We start from the raw sequence: 21,808 nt of genomic DNA, 5'->3' as shown, positions 1-21,808 counted from the left end.
AATTTTCAGATAAAACTATGAAAATTACAACAATTTATCACTACAAACAGTTAAATAACTGTTTATTTTAAAAAACTCCCTATAATAAACAGTGTGTGAAAGATTTTCAATGACAAAGTGGACAAATATATCCAATGTAAATCCAATTTTGAGGTCTTTGTGCTTTTCAAACATAAAGTAAGATGTCAATGCTTTAAGGCCTCCATTTTAGGGTGCTAAGGCAATTTGCTATTTATTTTTTTTAATCAAAAAACAAAAACTTATATTACTTAAAACTACAACTACATTTCCTCCAGTATTACATTGTTCATCTATATATCTACCACATTCGAAATGGGTCTAAGCTACGTTAGCTAGTTTAGTAATAAACGACCACTATACATGAAGCACGAATCTCTAAGTGAGAGCATGTGTTCTCAATCCCAAGGCCTCTCCGCTAAGATCTTCTTAGTCCCTTCACAAACAATAAAAATATGCTATATAGACTCCACACAATCGCATTGTTTGATTTACTCATAGCATTGGTTTCAGTCTGGTTTTTGGCGGTTCGATTTCTTAGTATCGGGTTCATATTTGGTGGATCGGGTAAGATCCACATAATTTTAAGGGGTCACTTAGGGGGTGGTGTTATAATTTTTTGTGCATACCATCTTATCCACATAATTTTAAGGGGTCACTTAGGGGGTGGTGTTATAATTTTTTGTGCATACCATCTTTTTAAAGAAAAAATTCCAAAAATTTAATTCACTTTACTCATCTGAACTCTCACCATCTAGTTTTTCTTAAATTAATAGTTAAATTTAAAAAAATTTACAATGACACCCTTGAGTTACACTTCAAAATTAATGCCCCCCCAGGGTTATTAATCAAGACGAAAATGTATCAATGAAAGCAGTAGATAAACCGATTCTGGTTGAGTATGGACTTAAAAGTTTGATTCAATTCGATAAACCCACCCGAGTCGGTTACTGGTTTTTCAGACTTCAATGGGATCCCAAGCGAGTGATGGATGTTTGATGTTCAAGCGTCTCCCATGTTGCCACGTCCGAAGCAGATTTTGGATTAGAGAACAGGCAATTCCCAAGTCCCAACTGATGAGTTGGGTGTCCAACTCCTCAAAATGACGGCGATTTCGTCACCGAGAATCCTAATTATCAATCCTAAAGCTCCTCTATCCCGACTCCTTGGCCAAATTGATTTTGCCAGAAGCTCTAAAACTCAATTCGACACTTCTTCACTTAAATCCAAATCCCTGATTAAATCCGCTACTGGATTTCCTACGTGTTTTTATCGGAGCAAGAGGAGCTTTAGAGGTGGTGTAGTTGCCATGGCTACCCCTGGTGCTGTTCAGAAATCGGAGGAAGAGTGGCGGGCTATTCTTTCACCGGAGCAATTCCGTATTCTGCGTCAGAAGGGAACCGAGTAAGATTGTCTCAATTGAGCTCTGCTTTTTTTCAGTTTGTTTTTCTTCTGTTGTTGGGTTACTTTCACGATTTATGTTTGGGTACCCGTTTGCTGTATGCTATGAGTTGCTCTCGTTTTCCCCCGGTGATTTATCTAAGTGTGTCCTTACTGTTTAATTCTCTATTACAGATTGGAGTGTTAGAAAGCGTCGAATATATTATAAGATTTTATTTTTTTCAAGGCAATCCTATTATTTTTTCTAAGGTCAAATATCTTGTTCGATGATAGGGTTTTAGGACTCACAAGTGTTATAACTGTCGCTTTTCTTTCCTTTCTTTGCTTCACTTGTTTTCTGTTGGCCTGTCCGTTTTGTGTGTAATCTTTGGAAGTTCATACCTTCTCTTTTGTGTTTAGTGATTTATCTAGTTCTCCTAGCCATGTCACATGTTTCTTTGATTTTATTGGTAAAAATTTGTCGGTGTTGTGTAATCTTGGTTAGTGGTATTTATCTTCTTGATGTGTCCAAAATCTGCTCAGCCCTTAGATCTCCTGTGGATGACCTGCAAAAACGAACTTCAGATGGGGTCGGGAGTCCACTTCCGAAGGCTAAGTCAGTTGATGAACTGATCATAAACGGCTTTGCTTGAGCACAGAGCTAAAGAATGAATAATGAGAATACGATTCAGATTGTATGTGTCCCTCTACCTTGTGGGCAGATGATGTCTTATATAGTGTGTACCTTCGAATCTCTTTCGTTGGATGTATTTGAGCCTTCTTCGGATAACCGTCAGATCTTAACGAATAGATCCTTTCGAGGTTGGGCTAATACATAACTCCTTTGATAATATGAGCGTTATATGATAGTTATCCATATAATAACGATCGGTATCTTCCGTAAATGTTGTTAACTGTCTCCTTGACGATTAGTCCACTCCGATTATAGCGGATTTGGGCGTGCCTGTTGACTGAGTCAGTTTACTTCCTCAGCAAGTTACCTTTTGAACCCGACCCTCTCGGAAGTGAGTCAATTCTTTTCGTCCTGACTGGGGTCGAGGGTCGAACCAAGGACGAACCCGGGTCAATTATACTTTTTCAGTATCACGAGCCCCCCAGAACAAGCGTTCGGGCAATTCCGAGGGCTTAGTTTTGAACTTGGTAATCTGTTGAAAGAGGGCTTTGCATAATCTTCAGCTTATTAAATGTCGTATTGCATTTAATGCGGCTGTATTGCTTTTTTCTCGAGCATTGTGAATGTCTTCACTTTCTATGGGGGTGACGCCATGCGTCCTCTGAAGCCGAAATCATCATTGCTCACGAAATTGAAATGACGGTTTCTGCATCGCCTATTTTGATTAACGAGTTCAAACTTTCGAAACGTCTTCAAATCACGATCGTTGATGTTGAATCCATCTCGATTGTACATGTCCCCGATCATCTGTGTGAGTGCTTAAAAGCGGTTCGTTGTCTTCGTAGGTTTCATTCTCTTTGTCTGGAATTTTGAAACTTCGTCGTCTTCTTCGCACTCTAACAATCTTCTCGCTTCTAAGCCTTCTACCTCGGTGATTCAGTAATTCTACTGACTCCTTTGTAACCTTTACTTTCGTCTCCGATTTCTTTTTTGTTAAAGACTGCAACCAGACCTTTACAGTGATGGGAGGTGGTAGGGTTTCCTCTGAAATTCCTTCTGAACATAACGCCGGTAAAGGTGATTCTGGTGGTGAGGCATTTGCTTCCGTCCCTCCTGAGCAGTCAGATAGTGACAAGAAAACCTTAACTGCTCTTTGGCGTGACTTCGAAGAAGTTAGCCAACAGAAAAGAACATAAGAAAGTGCTGAGGCTCCTTCTGCGCTTCCTGAGTCTGGACCATCCAGAACTCCAAAGGCGACTGCCGAATCTTCTGGGCAGTCCAAACAACCTATCAAGTCCACTAACGAACCTAGTTTTGTTCCCTCCTCCTTTGCTGAGGAGAACCTTCCTTTGGCCATCGAACGCTTTGACTTTCCTTCTTCGTACCACCTTAGAGCCCCCACTCCTGAGGAGAGGGTTAATTCGATCATTCCTGGCGAATTTTCCTGTATATAGATACTCTGGAAAGTGGAGTTCACTTTCCCTTCTTCAATACTTTGTTTTCTGCCATTTTAAATTACTGGGAGATTTGTCCTGGCATGCTCCTTCCCAATTGCTGGCATCTCATCGTCGGCTTTCTGGGTTTATGTTTCAAACTTGGCATCACACCTTCTCTTCCTCTTTTTTTACATTTTCATGTTCTGTCTCTTTCTCACCCTCTGGGTTGGGTTGTTCTTTCCAAGCACAACAAAGTTGAGCTTGACTGGTCGGGTAGCATTCTTGCCAGGGGAACCTATCCTTCCAATCACAAGGGGTGCCGCAAGCAGTATTTCTTCTGCCGAGCGCCTCAATCAGACCTTAACTTCCCGACCATCTCGAAACTGTTCACTTCATATTCTGAGGGCAACCGGGTCCCTCCACTATCCAAGGCAGATAGAGCAGCTGTCAGGAAGATCAAGTCAATTCCATGGTATTAAGAGATACATGGTTATGAGATGGAATACACCCCCATTCTTCAATATTGGGGGCTAGCTCAATGTGAGCTTTCTAACTATCACTTTTCATCTTTTTTGAGTGTACTGCAACCTTATTCAACTTTCTGACTTTTGTCCTTTTTTGCAGTGCCTCCAAGAATTAACCCAGACAACCTTCGGGTTAAGGCTGCCAAGGCCGTTGTGACTGCAGAGCAACGGTCTCCTCGAGCATTGACTGCAAACCAGGTGACCTCTATGCCTCCTCCAGACCCTCCTATAAGGGTATAAGAAACTTGAGGCCAATAGTTGAGGCCTCGGGGAGAGGGAAAAGACTGATGGTGGAAGAGGTCGAAGTCCCTTCTCTCGTTCGAACCAAAAGGAAGTATGACTCGGTCGATGCTTCTGCCCTGAAGAAATCCAAAAAGAACAAAGATTCTGAAGAGGTCTTCGTTCCTCAATGGTCATTGGTGGTGTTCGGACCGGGTCACGCAGGACCATGAGAAGGCTGCCGAGTGGAGCTCTCTCGGCCTCATGCCGGCCGATCGCCAAGCCTTTGAAACCTTGCAAAACGACTCTCTCGTTCATCTCTCCACAAGGTATTATTTTTCTTGGTCTTTTGCTACTTGTTCTGTAATCTCTCTTGGGATTTTTGATAATTCGCTTGTTTTCTCAGGAATGTCGTGCTGAGCTTCTACCAACACATGGAGGCCTTGAGCCGAGTTGGTAGTAACGGCTCCTTGTTACAGACTTCCGAAGAGAATTTGGCGAAGGCCAATTCTGAGGTGGACTGGCTGAAGAAAGCAGCCGAAGTGTCGAAGGAGGAGAATGACAAGGTTATCAACTCTTTGAAAAAAGATCTTAACTTGTCAATCAGTCATGCTGCTGCTGCTGAGCGTGAGGCTAAGAAGCAAAAAATGCTTGCTACCGAGAGTATTGACAGACTTGAGTTTCAAGCCATAGAGAATGAGCGTCTGAAGGGGATGGCAGTTCCTAGCAAACCTGAACATCTTTCTCAAGATCTTCGAAGAGACTACATTCGGAAGTATCTGAACAGCGTCCCCTTCAGCGATCTGATGACTTCATTCAACCTTCAAGCTTACCGAGCGGGGCAGAATGACGTCTGGAAGGCTATTCTTGAAGCTGACCCTTCCTTTGACACAACTCCCTTCCAGAGTGTTTGCCACAAGGAAGTCTTTGAGAAGCTTGAGTTGCTTTTCCCATACTGGGTCTGGGAGGAAGAGGACCCTATTCCAGCGGATCCAAATATTGAGAAGTATTTTAATGATTTGCTGCCTCTTCCCTTAGAACCTCCAAAGCCTGCCTCAGACAAGGATCCTTCGGCTCAAACTGTTAAAGAACAGTAGGAAGCTATCTCCTGTTTTTTTTTTTGTGTGTAAGGGTTGGCCCCCATGGCGTCTGTTGATAATGAAATAGACATTTGCCTCCTTTCCGTTCGAAATCTTTCAATGATTGCTATAAAGTTTTGATAATACTTTCTCATAGCGCACTTAGAGATTTTTCTTTGTTCCCTTACGTAGAATGACGTTTAGGAATGAGATAAGCTCTAATGAAGATAAACTTGTACCTTAATTGAAGATGACGCTCGGGACATTAGAGGGATACGCTCGGGACATCAGAGGGATATGCTCGGGAGCGTTGATTTGAGTTGATTTGGTTCTTACCGAACCCTTTATGACGCTTGGCGCATTTCTCCCCCGACTGCTCCCTCTTTATAACGGAGCCCAAACGTTTCTTCGTATTCGCGTATAAATTGTTCTTCCCAAGGAATTGGGAATACTCTCTTATTTAATACTGGTGTGACGGTTGGTATTTGGCAGTATCCTCGTATCAGGTGCACGTTGCTCCATGGAAACTTAGGACAACCTTTAAGTTTCAAATTTGAAGCGCCGTTTTCTCCTGACCGTTGATCTTGCATTTTTCGGAATTCGAAACGTCCCTTCTGTTTTAACCCTTGATTTACTTGGGTTTTCAACTGTCATGTCACTCCTTGAGGCTATTTAAGTTCCTCTGGCGTGCTTCATCCTTGTCTTCGCTATCTGCCAGTCGTTCTTGTCTTCATCATTTGCAAAGTAGTGTTTTGCCTTTGCTGCCTCTGTACTCTTATCCTCTGACGATACCTCGATCAGAACTTGAACAAGTGAGTTTCTCCTCTGTCATTCAGTTTTAATATGAACTTCTTCTCCCTGAGTAATCTCCACAGTAGTATACTTGGGGTTTACTTATTTTGGAAGTTCCCTGTTGGATATTCTTTGCTTCTTCTGTTCTTAAAAAATCTAGGGTTTTCCCTTTTCTTCTTTATTTTTGGTTGATCTCTCGTATTGACGATGTTTTCTTTTCCTTTGTAGTGCCTCTAAGAGTTAACTTGGATAATATTAGGGCGAAATCTTTCAAGAAGACTGCTCCAATGCTGACGAAGGTTGTTCCCTGCGAGGAGATTGCTGTTGGTGAATCTTCTAAACGCGGGGAGATTGCTGTTGGTGAATCTTCTAAAGTTCAAATTCCTGCAGCTTCTGCTGGTGCCTCTCCCGCGTCTCCTTCGTTGATGTTGACAGTTCGGTCTCCCAAGGAGGATGTGGCTCCTTCTGTAGTTGTTCGCATTGCCGAAATCCCTACTGGCGCTTCGTTGGTGTCTTCTTCTATGATGAAGAACGTTCGGTCTTCTAAGGAAGATGTGGTTCCTGCGGTCATCGCTTGGGTTCCCGAACCTGCCTTTAGAGCTTGTTTGGCATCCTCCTCCAACCCTCCAACTGTTGTGGAGGTTCCCAAGGAGGCCGAGGGTGCTGCTTCTATAAAGCGCCCTGTGTAAATGATGATGTGTTCCAACCTTCCTGGTCACTGAAGAGGTTTGACTTGGTGACAGGCGATTTTGACAAGGCACTAGAATGGTGCACTTTTGTCTAGATGCCTGCCAAGAGCAGAGCCTTCTCTATGGTCCCGGATAGGGATTTTATAAAGTCCCTGGTGATATAAGTTTCTCTTCATTGCCTTTCGTTTTGAAGATTTTTTGCTCTTGACTAACTCTTGAGTTGTTGTAGGAGCCTTGCTGGTAATTTCCACAATCAGGTGGAAGCAGCTTTTAGACTCAGTAGACTGAGTGATGAGCTTTCTAGGCTTCGGGAAGAATCCAAAGCCAAGGATGCTGAGATTGCTCGTCTTGTAAACAATGCTTTGGAGGTTGCCCGAGTGAAGAATTTTGAAAACGAGCAACTTCATTCGGATTTGGATTGGTGCTAGGGAGAAAATCCGAAAGCTAGAGCGGGAAGTTGAGAAGCTTTCGGCAGGGGCAAAAGGGTCTGGAGCCGTATCAACGCCACAAAGGCAAGCTGTTACCCTTTTGCCCGAGTCCCTTCCGACTGATGTTCGCAGGGCTTACATCTTCAAATATTTGTAGAGTAAGCATTTTGTTGACATGCTGAACGCTTATAACTTGCAGGCATATTGGGACGATGAGAACGAGGTATGGGAATCGATACTAAGGAGAAATCTTTATTTCAACACGACTCCCCACCGCGCAAATTGTCATCCCGAAGTGTTTGCAAATCTGGGACTTCCTCTTCCTGCTTGGGCCAAGGACGTGGTGGACCTCCCTCCTTCAGATCCGGATATAATGCATTATCTTGATGACTTTCCTCCTTTGTCTCCTCTTAAAGGATTCAGCTATGAAGAGCTTGCCTTGAATGCAGGTCTGATCAAAGGCCAGGCCTCTTCAGAAAAAGCTGGATAAAGAGTATGGAATTGCGGAGGATTTTGTAGGTGGGAGTTTACGGAATTTTTCACAATCCCCAAGAAAGAGAACCAAATGATGAGAAGACCTATGTCTCCACGGCCAATAGCCATCATATGTCTTCCCGACTCTGTTCTTCTTGACTTTGTGTTGCTTCTGACAAAGCTGCTTCGATCCTGTCTTTGGAGTTCTTCACAATCACCGATGGTGATTTTTCCTCTTGACCGAACGAGGATTGTATCTCAACACTTTTATCTCATATGTACATTTGACGTAAAGGTTGACCCCTTCTGGTCGTTTAAAGGAATAAAGAATTAACTTCATCTCTGAACTTTGTCAGTCACTTGAGTCTTTGCTGTAATAGGTCTTAGTTGTTTTAGAACAATGCCTTTACTTAAGGATTTCCGTAGAAATTCAATAAGTTTGAGAAGGTCTCACTCGGGTTTTAAACCGATGCCTTGTAGAAGGTCCCACACGGGTTTTAAACCGATGCCTTTACTTAAGGATTTTCGGAGAAATTCAATAAGTTTGAGAAGTCACTTGGGTTTTAAACCGACGCCTTGTAGAAGGTCCCACACGGGTTTTAAACCAATGCCTTGTAGAAGGTCCCACACGGGTTTTAAACCGATGCCTTTACTTAAGGATTTCCAGAGAAATTCAATAAGTTTGAGAAGGTCTCACTCGGGTTTTAAACCGATGCCTTGTAGAAGGTCCCACACAGGTTTTAAACCGATGCCTTTACTTAAGGATTTCCGGAGAAATTCAATAAGTTTGAGAAGGTCCCACACGGGTTTTAAACCGACGCCTTGTAGAAGGTCCCACACGGGTTTTAAACCAATGCCTTGTAGAAGGTCCCACACGGGTTTTAAACCGATGCCTTTTGATTTTGTCACTGGATCTGATCTTGAGTATTGTGTGTTGCCCCCAATCAAAAGATAGTGTGTTGAAAACTGAGAATTATATTGATTGAGTTGAATGCTGTTACATCATGAATGAAAATGATAATCTTCTCAAGGATAATATTTTTTCTAGTGTCTAGCATTCCACGAACGATCTAGCTCTTTGTTTGTTGTCATGTTCTTCAGCTTATATGCTCCTGAACCGACCGGTTTAATTACCATACATGGGCCTTCCCATGAAGGGTCCAATTTTCTCTGGTGGCGTGGGTCTGAAGCTAAGGTATTCCTTAATACCAAGTCTCCGGCTCGGTATCGACGACTCTCCACTCGGGAATTTTAATGTAGCGCTATCCTTCTTTGATAATGTTGAGTTCGTGCTATTGCTTTTGTACGAACTTCATCTGATAATTCAAGGCTATCTAGCGATCCTTGTTCGTTTGCTTTTTCCTCGAACTCTCTTTCCCGTAGTGTTCCAGCCATTACCTTGACAGGCGTCAATGCTTTAGACCCGTAGGCCAGTTTAAAAGGAGTTTCTCCTGTTGGGGTTCGAACCGTAGTTCGGTAGGCCCATAAAATGTTGTGCAATTCTTCGACCCATAAAGCTTTATTAGCTTCGAGTCTCTTCTTTATCCCCTCAAGTAGTGTTCGGTTTGTAACCTCCACTTGGCCGTTGCTTTAGGGGTATGCTACTGATGACATACGATGCTCGATCAGATATATACTGCAAAATTGTTCAAATTGTGGATTATCGAATTGTGTACCATGATCTGTCATGAGTATTTTTGGCATCCCGAACCGATAAATGATAGACTCTAACTCGAACTTCTCCACCTTTCTTTCAGTGATGGTCGCTAGAGCACTAGCCTCGACCCATTTGGTGAAGTAATCAATTGCTACTATTAGATATTCTCTTTCGCCGGATGCCTTGGTGAATTTTCTCATGATATCGATTCTCCACATTGCGAAAGGAATGGGATCTAAAATTGAAGTCAAGGTTTCAGCTGGTCTTTTTGATACTGTAGCATGGATCTGGCAATTGCTACACCGACGAACATATTCCATAGCAGCTTGTTGGAGCTTCGGCCAATACAAGCCAAGACTCAAAATTTTGTGGGCCCGACCGCCCATGTAAGCCCCACAAATTCCTTAATGAACCTCTGCTAGAGCTATTTCCAATCCTTCGGGACCCAAGCATCTCAAGAGGGGTCCAACATAGGACCTTCGGTATAGCCTTCCATTCTGTATTATAAATCGTGCTGCCCGTACCTTGATTAATCTTGCCTCTTTTGGATCTTCTGGTAACTTATCATCTCTCGAGTATTCCACGATCGAGTCCATCCAGCATCGTTCAGCTTCAATGTAGGATATCTCCTTCTCCTGATTGCTTAGGAATGTTACTTCCTCTATATAGACCGAAGGGTCTAAATTCTTTTCCTTTGCATTAGCTAGTCTTGATAGCTCATCTGCCATTATATTTTCTTTTCTTGGGATTTGACATACTTTCAGATTCCTGAATTCTTTCTGCAACGTTTGCACAATCTCTTGATATTTTTGTAGTCGGGGTTCTTTGACGCTATACTCCCATTGTACTTGATTGACAATAAGCTGCGAGTCACTAAAGATAGTTACCTCCGCTATCGCCAATGCTTTTGACAAGCGAAGTCCAGCTATTAGAGCCTCGTACTCCGCTTCATTATTACTTGCTTCGAATGCGAATCTTAACGCATACCGAATAATAAAACCTGCTGGGCTCTTCAAAAGAATTCTAGTCCCTGCTCCTTGTTTATTGCTCGAGCCATCCACGTATACCTCCCACATGTGGTCGGAATACTAGGCTCGATAATCTCCTCCATTGGTGCAGTAGTTTCTACTACAAAGTCGGCTAATGCTTGGGCCTTGATTGCCGTTTGAGGCTTAAAGCTTACTTGGAATTCGCTTAGCTCGACCGACCACGCCACCATTCTTTCAGACAAATCAGGTTTACGAAGAACTTTACTAAGGGAAAAAGTAGTAAATACCTCGATTGGATGCGCTTGAAAGTATGGCCGTAGCTTTCTGGCTGCTATCATAAGAGCCAAAGCCTGCTTTTCAATCTGGGAATATCGCGTTTCCACGTCGAGTAGTACGTGGCTGACATAATAGATTGGCCACTGCTTTTTGTCTTTTTCCCGAACGAGCACGCACTTTACTGCCAAGGGAGATGTTGCTAAATATAATTGCAAAGTTTCTCCCTTTTCTGGTCGGGACAGGAGCGGTGATCTTCCTAGTGTTTCCTTCAGATCTTCGAACGCCTTTTGACACTCTTCAAACCATTTCGCCTCCTTATTGCCTCTTAAACCTTTAAGTGCTTTGAAAAAAGGTAGGCACTTTTCTCCCGACTGTGAGATGAACCGGTTCAACGCGGCTACTCTTCGCATTAGGCATTACACATCTCGAACAGTCTTGGGTGCTTCCATGTCTATTAAAGCCTGTATTTTGGCCGGATTAGCCTCAATACCTCTTTGTGACATCATAAAGCCCAGGAACTTGCCCGACGAGACACAGAAGGCGCACTTTTCCGGGTTCAGCTTCATCTGGTATTTCCGCAGTACTGAAAATACCTTTGTTAAATCTTCAATATGTTTTGACCTTGTAGTGCTCTTTACCAGCATATCATCAACATACGCTTCCACGTTTCTCCCGATCAGGTCTTTAAATATTTTGTTGACAACCCTCTGATAAGTAGCCCTTGCGTTTTTCAGGCCGAACGGCATGACTTTGTAATAGAAGCTTTCACGATCAGTCATTAATGCAGTAAACTTTTCATCCTCTTTGTTCATGAGTATCTGGTTGTATCCTGAGTTTGCATCCATGAAACTCAATGTTTCATATCCTGCGGTGGCATCTATTAACAGATCTACCCTGGGCAACGAATAACAATCTTTTGGGCAAGCCTTGTTGAGATCTGTGTAATCTGTACACAATCTCCACTTTCCATTTGCCTTCTTGACCATTACCACGTTGGCTAACCAGACTGGGCATTCTATGGGTTCAGTGAAACCAGAGTTCTTCAATTTTTCAACCTCACCTCGAATGGCCTTGTTCTTTTCTATGGAGAAATTTCTCCTCTTTTGAATTACTGGTTTTACCCTCGGATCTATTCAAAGTTTATGCTCTGCAACCTGCCGATCAATTCTCGGCATATCCTCTGCAGACCACGCGAACACATTGCTATTTTGTTGAAGAAAAAACTTCAGTTCCTTCTTGAATTCCTCTAGCTGCTCAAACCCGATGTAAGTAATTCTTTTTTCATTATCGGGATACAGCTGGATTTGTTCCAACTTCTCGACTGGCTCGGGCCTTTGCATCTCTGCCTTGTCCCGATTGTCTCGTATTTCTATTGGTAACGCAGTTATCTTCCTCGGGCCCTCCTTATCTTTCAAATATGCTACATAGCACTGTCGAGAGATTCTTTGGTCAGAAGAAACTTGACCAATTCCCATTTCGGTCAGGAATTTTATCTTGAGGTGCTTTGTTGAAACTATAGCACCTAACTTCGATAGGGATGGCCTTCCGAGAATGACGTTGTAAGCCGAAAGTTCTCGAACCACCAAGAAGTTTACCTGAAAAGTAGCCTCTTTAGGGAAGCTTCCAATTGATAAATCTAGCTGTACTGATCCTTCAGCTATTGCGGACGATCCAGCAAAGCCATATAAGTGCGTGGATGACGGATCCATCAAGTCTTCATCCACTTTAAGCTTTTGATAAGCTGCATAAGATAAAAGGTCTGCAGCAGACCCTGTGTCAACTAACACTCTTGTGTACTTCTCGGCGTGCAATCTCTACCTTGATGACTATGGCATCATCATAAGGTAAACAGATGCCTCTTTCATCTTCCTCACCGAAGGTGATCGAACCCTCACCATTCGGCCTTTTCCGCTTCTGCATTTCTTCGATCCCAACGAACTTGGATTTGGCCTTTAACTTTCAGAGCGACTTAGGTTCGGGACCTCCAAATATTGTCAGTATGGGTGACCGAGTGGCATCGATCACTTCCTTACCTTTCTTAGATTTAAGAGCCTCGGTCGGTCGTTCTGGACTTACCGAACGTTCCCTCTTGTTACCTATGTCTCGCGGTTCCATTCGTCTCCCTCTGATGAAATTGGACAAGTGTCCTTGAGATATCAATCTTTCAATATCGGCTTTTAAGTGCCTGCAATCATTGGCATAATGACCGTAATCCTTGTGGAAACGGTAATACCTCTCCCTATCTTGCTCCCTAGGCTTCGTGGGAAGCTTTGGTGGCCACTTTAAGATATTCTGCTTCTTGATAATGTTTAAGATGTCAGCCCGAGGAGTATTTAATGGAGTATACTCACTCTTGCCGGGAGATCTTTGCCGCCATGCCTGGCAAGGCTTTCCAACTCAATCACGAACATTTTGCCTCGGCCTCTGCTTGTTCTCAGGGGCCTTCTGTTTTTTTGTAGAGGCCTTGTTGTCCCCTTGGCGTGCATCCAGGATTTCCGTCACCTCTGCCTGCTTCTGACACCTTTGCACTAGTTCATCATAGGTGGTAGGCATGTCTTGAAGTAGTAACTCCAAGAGTCGCCGGTTAGTGAGTCCAGTGAACAAAGCAGTTTTAGCTACATGTTCATCTAGATTCTCTATCTCTATTGTGACCCTATTAAATCTTTTCAGATATTCCCGAATCGATTCGCTTTTCCCTTGTCTGATAGTAAACAAGGTCTTCTCGGTCTTTTTGAACTGGATTCCACTTTGGAATTGTCCAATGAATTTTCGTGCCAACTCTTCAAAGTCCATGATCCTTCCCGACGGGAGATTTGAAAACTACTTCCGTGCTGCTCCAGTCAAAGATGAACCGAAAACCCTGCAAAGGATTTAATTTGAATTAGCTGCAACAGCCATAGTCTGCTGGTAGTAACTGATATGAGCGATGGGATCTCCCGAACCATCGAACGTGGAAAGGTTGGCAACCAGAAATTATAAGGAAATTGATATCCGGCTATGGCCTCGGCAAACGGAGTCTTTCGAATAACCGAATAAATATCATCAGTTATTCTCCCTCTCGCCAATTTGTCGAGTTTTTGATTGATATTGGCCAATTCTTGACCAATATGCGCTGATCGATCACCGACGATACGATCATTCTCCCGAACCACGCGCCTGATAGTTGGTGAGTGAGTTCGCACTCCTGCACCCAACCTTGTCGTTGAATCAGTTGTGCTTCCTTGCGGTACTTCAAACCGCTATCTCTCCTAGGGAGTTCTCCAGTTCTCTTAGGTTCTCTTTTTTGCCTCCGGGCGCCTTCTCGGAAATTCTGACCGACATTCTGTTCATTGATTAGTCTTCGCTCCCTTTGCGGAGAACGTCCTGGCGGGAGTGAAGTCAATACTTCCTCCCTCTGTATTACGCGCCTTCCCGCATCGCGTTGATCAAGAGCTTGCGGCGCCACCACTTGCCTGGTCAACGTACGGAGCGTCTGACTCACCTCCAATAGCTGGAGTTTTAGTTGATCTAGTTGGTACTGGAGTGGATCAGGGGAATTATTACCTCCCTGACCACCATCTTCCCGTACTTCAAGAGGTCGACTTCCCTCAGGGGATATCTGGATTATTTGCTCCAGGGATTTGAACGCCAGCTTCTCGTTGGGCCGCTGTAGCTGCTGCTGCTAATCTACTAACCATGGTTTTCTGAAGCGTTTCCCATAGATGGCGCCAAATGATGCGTCCAAAATCTGCTCAGCCCTTAGATCTCCTGTGGATGACCTGCAAAAATGAACGTCAGATGTGGCCCGACCGCTAGGGTCGGGAGTCCACCTCCGAAGGCTAAGTCAGTTGATGAACTGATCATAAATGGCTCTGCTTGAGCACAGAGCTAAAGAATGAATAATGAGAATACGATTCAGATTGTATGTGTCCCTCTACCTTGTGGGCAGGTGATGTCTTATATAGTGTGTACCTTCGAATCTCCTTCGTTGGATGTATTTGAGCCTTCTTCGGATAACCGTCAGATCTTAACGAATAGATCCGTTGATGATAGATCCGTTCGAGGTTGGGCTAATAGATAACTCCTTTGATAATATGAGTGTTTTATGGTAGTTATCCATATAATAACGATCGATATCTTCCGTAAATGTTGTTAACCGTCTCCTTGACGATTAGTCCACTCCGATTATAGCGGATTCGGGCGTGCCTGTTGACTGAGTCAGTTTACTTCCTCAACAAGCTACCTTTTGAACCCGGCCCACTCGGAAGCGAGTCGATTCCTTTCGTCCCGACCGGGGTCGAGGGTCAAACCAAGGACGAACCCGGTTCAATTATATTTTCTCCGTATCACTTCTTTTTTGGGTTTAGTGATTTACTCATTTCTCCTTAGCCATGCCACATGGTTCTCTGATTGTATTGGTAAAACAAAAGATTGACCAAACATTAAGGTATATTTTGGAATCCTTTGCCAAACCTTAGTAGAGAACCAAACGTGGTATTCTCAAGGTAATATCCGGAGTTGATTCTAAGCATTTAGCGGATGTAATTCTCTCCTGGTCTAGTCCGAGCCCCTTGGAAATTCTCTCTGTAGTAGATGATATTAGGGAAGTTTTACTGCGCTTCCCCCATTGGGTGATCTGTTGTATTTCTAGGGAGTCCAATGAAGTTGCATTAGCCAGGCAGGCCTTGTCTTTGGCAAGTAAAACACTTTGGCCCCTAGTCGCTCCGTGGCTTCTTGATTATTGTAATCAGGATGCCATGCGCTCCTCTTCAACAAAAAAAAAAAAAAAAAAAAGGGCAAACATGGTGATATTTGGACTTGATTTTCATTTTGGATGGTTGCTTCTATATACCCATACCTTCATATCCCTAAATTTTTGAGTGAGGTGATTGACCTGCATAAGAGAGTTGCATGATTTTCTCAATGGTATAAGCACCATACTTGCAGAAAAATGGAAAAAACTTATGATTTAGCAATGCTGAAACTGGTCCAGTCTTATGTTAACGGGCAAATTCCTTAACAGTGTGGTACACATATCTACTTGGGAGTCATTTTAGTGTGCTGGTAAAGCATAACTTAAGCATTCAAAAATAGAAGGTAGAAGTCCTACACTTAAAGTGTTGCTACTTTAGTGTTAGAAGGCTCTTTATGGCTCCCACAATTTTAGGGCATGGGGATGTAAGCAGGGATCTTAAGTTGTGGACCAAGAGATTTATGCTGGATAGGTGTTCCGAGGTTATTATTTTGTTTTCAAAATTGATTGTTCATTGTCATATTTAGTTAAGTCAATGGGTCAGAAAGTTAGAATGTTTTGAGAGGAAAGCTCCGTTGGAGGTTGCTTCCAAGTGCATTTCAGGCCATTGTTTTAGGAGATAAGTAGTTCCTTTACTAGATTGATTGGTTGATGATTGTTTGATCAATTAAGCAATTGATTGATTATTGGAACATGGGCTGGAGTTTTCTTTTCATTCTTGTTCTGTGATTTTGGTTTGTTAGGGGATGGCCAAGGGCCTAATTGTCCTCTCCCTACCCCTCCAGCAGGGAAGGGGATGGCATGAAGTGAGTAATTTGCTGGTAGCTTTGTTAGGGGATCAGAGGAGGGACTGAAGCTGGAGTTTATCCCTCCAATCTGTATGGATGGAGTCGAAGGAGCTTTGTGTAATGCTGCTGTTGTGCAAGAAGAAGTCAACAAATGGAATGGGGTATCAGTAGGCCACTTCATTGGATGAAGGCCTAGCTTCCCCTTTGTGAAGGAGATCCAGTTGAAGCAATGGAAGCCATCTGGTACTGTGTCTGTTAACTTGTTAGAAAGTTGGTTCTTTATTTTCAGATTCAGTTTTGAAGCAGGTATACGAAGGCATTGAAGGGAGGCCATGGTTTTTGCAGAAGAAGCCATTCGTTGTGAGACCTTGGAGTCCGGATGGGGTTGATGGAGAGTGTTGAGTTGTCCTTAGTGCCAACTTGGATCTCCTTCCCCAATCTTCCATTCCAATATTGGTCTGATCCACGTTTGAGTGTGTTAACCAGTCTGACTAGGAAGCCTTTGATGACAGACAGAATGATTAAATCCGTGGAGTGGATGTCGTATGCTTGAACATGTGGAGGGAAAGCTTTAAAGAAAATGCCAACTTCAATCCCCTTCTTTGGCGAGCTAGGAGTTTTATTTTATCAAAGGGTTCAATATGAATGGAGACCTCCTCTTTGCACTCTGTGCCAGGTGTTTGGGCGTTCCACCATGAATTGTCAAAGTAATGGAAGAGGAGATGCTGTGAAGCGTGCAGGCTGGAATGATGGTCACTGGATTATCACCAATCATACCTGGCAAGTTAGGGAAACAGCGGAAAGCCAGCGTGTGAAGGATGGATTTGTTGAAGGTGATGTGGCAGTTGAGTTTGACCAATAAGAGGAGGTATTCCACGCTAGAAAATGGAAGTCCCTATTGGAGCATAACCCTCTTGCATCCCTTGTGGAGGGTGAGGAGGTGGTGGAGGAGTGGGAGACTATTGAGGGGGATTTGAATTTGAATTTGAAATTGGTGGTGGACATTCGTAGGAGGAAGGGCTGTCGTTGGATTAGAATTCTCCTCTCCCCTGACGGAAGTTGGAGTTTTGGTGGAGTTTAAATGTGGATAATTTATTATATTCTTTCCGAGGTTAATGGGTTAACATCAAAGGGTTGGTTCAGTTTGCAAAAGACCAATGCCTTATAATATGAGGTCAAGAGTTTGAATCTCCTTGTGGCCAGAAGCAGACTGTTGGAAAATGCCATGTTAGTATTTTGCCACATCGGCCTCCATTGGTTTTGATGATAACAAACATGAAACTTGAATTCACCATGTTTTGATGATAACAAACATGAATTAGAATTCACCATGGAAAAACATGAAAATAACATGCATATGAATGAGTGTTTATTTGCTATTAATTATCATTCATATTTTCCAATCATTCATGTGTTTATCATCATCAAAAAGGGGGAGATTGTTGGGAAATGCCATGTCAGCATTTGCCACATCAGCCTCTATTGGTTTTGATGATAATAAGCATGAATTACTAATGGCTATATTGAGTTATGATGTTTTAGTTCAAGATGAGAACAAGTGGACCAACTCCAAGTCAAAGCCAAGATCATGCCAAGATAGACATGAAGATGGACATGAAGTCTAAGTCAAGATGACCATGCCAAGATGGACATGAAGACCGTTGCACAAAATCAAGTCGAAGATCAAGTCGAAGATCAAGACTTAGGTTGAATTAGGGCTTAGGACACTCTCGCATACACATTCATGTAAATGCATCAATTATATGTAATTCATATTACTAGAGTGACCTAGGACATGTTAGTGAGGTGTACAATGCTTGGGGTTGACCAAAAAGTCCAAAAACCCAAGCCATGTCCCAGCCCTAACTTAAGTCAGCAAAATAGAGTTCAGACGGACAGCCGTCTGAGCAGACGGATGTCCGTCTGTATACGATAACTCTGTTTCTCAGAAAACAATAGAAGGCTAGACGGAATTTCCGTCTGGCAGACGGATGTCCGTCTGAGCCAGTCCAGGCGAGACAGACGGACGTCCGTCTGGCCCATATTTGACTATAACGGCTAGTTTAAAAAGAATATCCTCTACAGCTGTTTGCAACGGATACTTTTGAGACGGATGACTGTCTGACCAGATGGACGTGCGTCTGGGCTGAAAAACAGGACAAAAATGTGTCCGTTTTCTATCCGTTGGGGATTGGGTTTTGGCACTCAAAGGTGCTCTATATAAACCCAATTCACCTCATTTGAGAGGAACAACACTCACACTTGATCACCCACTCCCCAAGTGATCCTAAAGCTCTCAAATTGCAAGAAAGCCTTGTGTTTTGCCTTTCACCTTCTCCCCAACCTTGAAGAACATACCAAGGTGTTAAAGTAAGCTTGTGGAAGTCAAGCTTGAGGCGATTGAAGGCTTTGGTGGTGCATGCATTTCATATCTTGAGCATACAACTCTTATTGCATCACACACACAAGAGGTAAAGTGTCACACCTCTTGTTAAGGTAACATCATTCTCTTGTAACTGTTTTCAATTCTAGTCTAGGTAGATTAGAATTGGTTTTGGGTACTCTTGCCCGTGAACAAAGATTGGTTGGGTGCTCTTGCCTGTGAAATAGGGTGCTCTTGCCCCGTAACAAAGATTGTAAAGGGTTTGATCTCTACCATTGTATTGAAAGAGAATCATTAGTGAAAATCTCTCTTGAAGCCAAGAGAGGAGTGGACGTAGACTTGTAAAGTTGAACCACTATAAATCTTGTGTTGTGATTGCTTGTCATTGTTTAAATTCATTTGAATTCTCAATTTACCTTGTATTTCCGCACAAACCGAAAAATTGGGACATTCCACTAGTTGCAACCTAATCACCCCCCCTCTAGGTTGCACCAACACAGACCACTTTGTATATTTAAATTATATATAAAAGCTACCCTGAGGATCTAGTTGAGGTTCGGTGGAGCTTACTTGGGTGAACCTTAGATCCAAAAAATAAAAATAAAAGGATGTTGGGAAGTCCACTTTAAAGTCAAATAAGGATGATGGTGTTTTCAAAGATAAGGCCTTTGATTCATATCTGAATAAAGCAGATGGAGTATCCAATGGTAAGGAGAAGAGACTGACTGAGTGTGTTGGGTGTTCTGTTAATTTCGAAAGTCATTTTGAGGAGAACATGTCTGAACATGTCTGAACCTGCCATTCCATCCCTCGTTGCTGTCGCCCACTTCTGCTGCTACCCTGGCCACCGCCTGCTGCAGCTCCTCCCTTGGTGATCACCTGTCACAGCTGTTCCTCTGACGATGATTGAACTCTAAATCTGTGGTCACTCTTCAGGCCTGTTAGTTACGAGTTTGCAAGTCAATAAGTGGCTGCTCTGTGTCTCTGCCTTTCTTCTTCTATTCTTCCTTCGCTCAACTGCTCATTGGTGACTTTACATAAGCAAGCTTCCAATATCCCACATATTAGAAACTTGGAAATTTTTGTTTAATCTGTCTTTGTCCATGTACAATGAATTCGACAGTCAAGGATCACCCTCTTTAATCTAAGCAAATCAAAAGAAGCCCTTGCTACACCCATTGAATAGTCTGTACTTGACTAGTTGACTGCTAGTGACTACTACTATCACCATCAATGGATCAGATTCAACTTGGATACTGGTATTATCAAACTCATATATGATTATATTTGGATGGGTTTGGATAATGTCCTATAGGATATTGGATGGATTCGGACAACTGGATAGTAACAATTTTAACACGGTTTCTCCTAAATCGATATGACATCATATCGAGTATAATTTTTTTACTATCCATTGGCATCTTTTCTGTTTTGTTGATGAGGCTAAGGGTTAAGACTTGAGAGTTCAGCAACTACCTTTTTTTCCTACTCTTTTTAGTGTTTGATTTTGTAACAGAATTTTTTTTTTTTAAAGTTTTTTATTAGATATCGTTAGTGCCCTAGGAGCACGACAGGTGGAGGAAATAGAGTGGGGAGTTGCCATAAATGACACATCGGGGGTTATAAATAGAGGGGAACTGTCAGGAGGGGATATCAGTTGTTATGCAAGTGATTCTGGACAGCCTTTGGCTTAGGGGGCAGCATATGCTTTGGAGGTGACTGGCACCATCAAAATCAGATTATCTATCATATAATTCGTATTATGTTGTATTGGATTGGTGGGTTCTTATCAGATATGAGACTTATCAGATTCTAAAATGAATATAAATGCTACATAGATAAATAAGTTTATCAGATCCAAAATGAATCAAAGAATAATCAGTCAGAAATGAAGACTATCATATTTGTATTTGATTAGTTTCAGATGGATTCAGATTCTCCTAAACGGATACAAACGCAGATTTGAAAATGGATTTCAGTTATCCAATCCCTAATTGCATCTCATTCACATTTGTCTCTCCTACTGGCCTTTCCTACGTGTTGTCTGTTTCAGTTTTCTTTTTCTCTGAAATCACCTGTGGGTTTTTAGACCCTCAGTCCAATCCCTCTTACCAATCAAAACTCACAAACATAGACCTAGAAGTATGCTTCTGCTGCATTCAATCCTTCCTCTTCTATTCAGCGTATCATCAAATCAATAACCTATATGGAGAAATGGAAACCCGGAACCAAGGAAAAAATTTCGGTTGAACCAGGATTTTGACCCAAGAAAAGGCCAAAATTTTTCCATTGAAATTCAGTCGAAGCATATGATTTTTTTTTGAAATTTTGACCCTAGGTTTCAGGCCTTATATAATATCCTTCTACCTATTTAAAGCATAATAAAACAATGGAATTATTATTTTGCTTAAAAAAAAAATCATTGAAAATTTATTATTGAAGTATACTAACAAATGACTGGTTATAGACTTCACAATCTGCATATCTAATAAAGATTCTCAAAAGTGCAGCTCATTTTGCAATGAGTTGACAGATTCATCTTGTTGGCTTAAGTGTGGCATTGTGCTTGCAAGTATACTAATAGTCTGATGATATGCAGGTTCCCAGGCACTGGGCAATATGACAAGTTTTTTGGTGAGGGGATCTATAACTGTGCAGGTTGTGGGACACCTCTCTATAAATCTACTACAAAATTTAATTCTGGCTGTGGCTGGCCTGCTTTCTATGAGGGTCTCCCTGGAGCTATAAAGTGCACGGTAAACTTTGATCTTCTACTTCAGTTGCTCAGACCCCCTCCCCCCTTCTTTTCTTTTTTGCCTCTGCTCCCTTTCAGTAACTTAGGCATTTATGGGATGCATTATGTGAATGAACTTTGGGTTTAGAATGCATTCAAGCTTGGTAAAATAGGTAAGGGTCAGGTTTTTGGATGTGTTCTAGTCCCAGAATCTTTTCCAAGAATGCAGATAAAACTGCCTTAAAAGTCTGCAACTTGACATATAATGTGGTATTTGGCTACTTGTTTTCAGCCTGATCCAGATGGGATGAGAGTTGAAATTACTTGTGCAGCATGTGGTGGGCACCTTGGTCATGTATTTAAAGGTGAGGGTTTCCGTACACCGACGGATGAACGTCATTGTGTTAACAGTATCTCACTCAAGTTTACTCCAGCATCATCAGAATGAAATTGATGTGATGGTTTTTCTTAAATCAATATAGGAAGTACCTGCTTAAAAAATTGTTATGTTTATACATTGACAGTTTAAAGAAATAAGGATTTGTCTTGTTTTCTTTCTATTCGCACGAGGTTAAA

General features: G+C 42.4%; 1 protein-coding gene across 1 annotated transcript; it reads left to right on the top strand.

The window, feature by feature from the left end:
- Positions 1 to 943: 943 nt before the first annotated feature.
- Positions 944 to 21,792, top strand: LOC149019149 (peptide methionine sulfoxide reductase B5-like). The gene is made up of 3 exons (XM_089153208.1): positions 944 to 1,422; positions 21,098 to 21,254; positions 21,525 to 21,792. The coding sequence occupies exons 1-3, from the start codon at positions 1,121 to 1,123 to the stop codon at positions 21,678 to 21,680; spliced, it is 615 nt and encodes a 204-aa protein (XP_089009334.1). The 5' UTR covers positions 944 to 1,120; the 3' UTR covers positions 21,681 to 21,792.
- The last annotated feature ends 16 nt before the right edge of the window (positions 21,793 to 21,808 follow it).

The sequence above is a fragment of the Hakea prostrata genome, chromosome 4, assembly GCF_041222555.1.
Source record: "Hakea prostrata isolate BN-2017 chromosome 4, UWA_Hpros_2, whole genome shotgun sequence".
Lineage (NCBI taxonomy): Eukaryota > Viridiplantae > Streptophyta > Magnoliopsida > Proteales > Proteaceae > Hakea > Hakea prostrata.
Note: the sequence above shows the minus strand (reverse complement) of the source record. Positions and strands in the feature narration are given on the sequence as shown.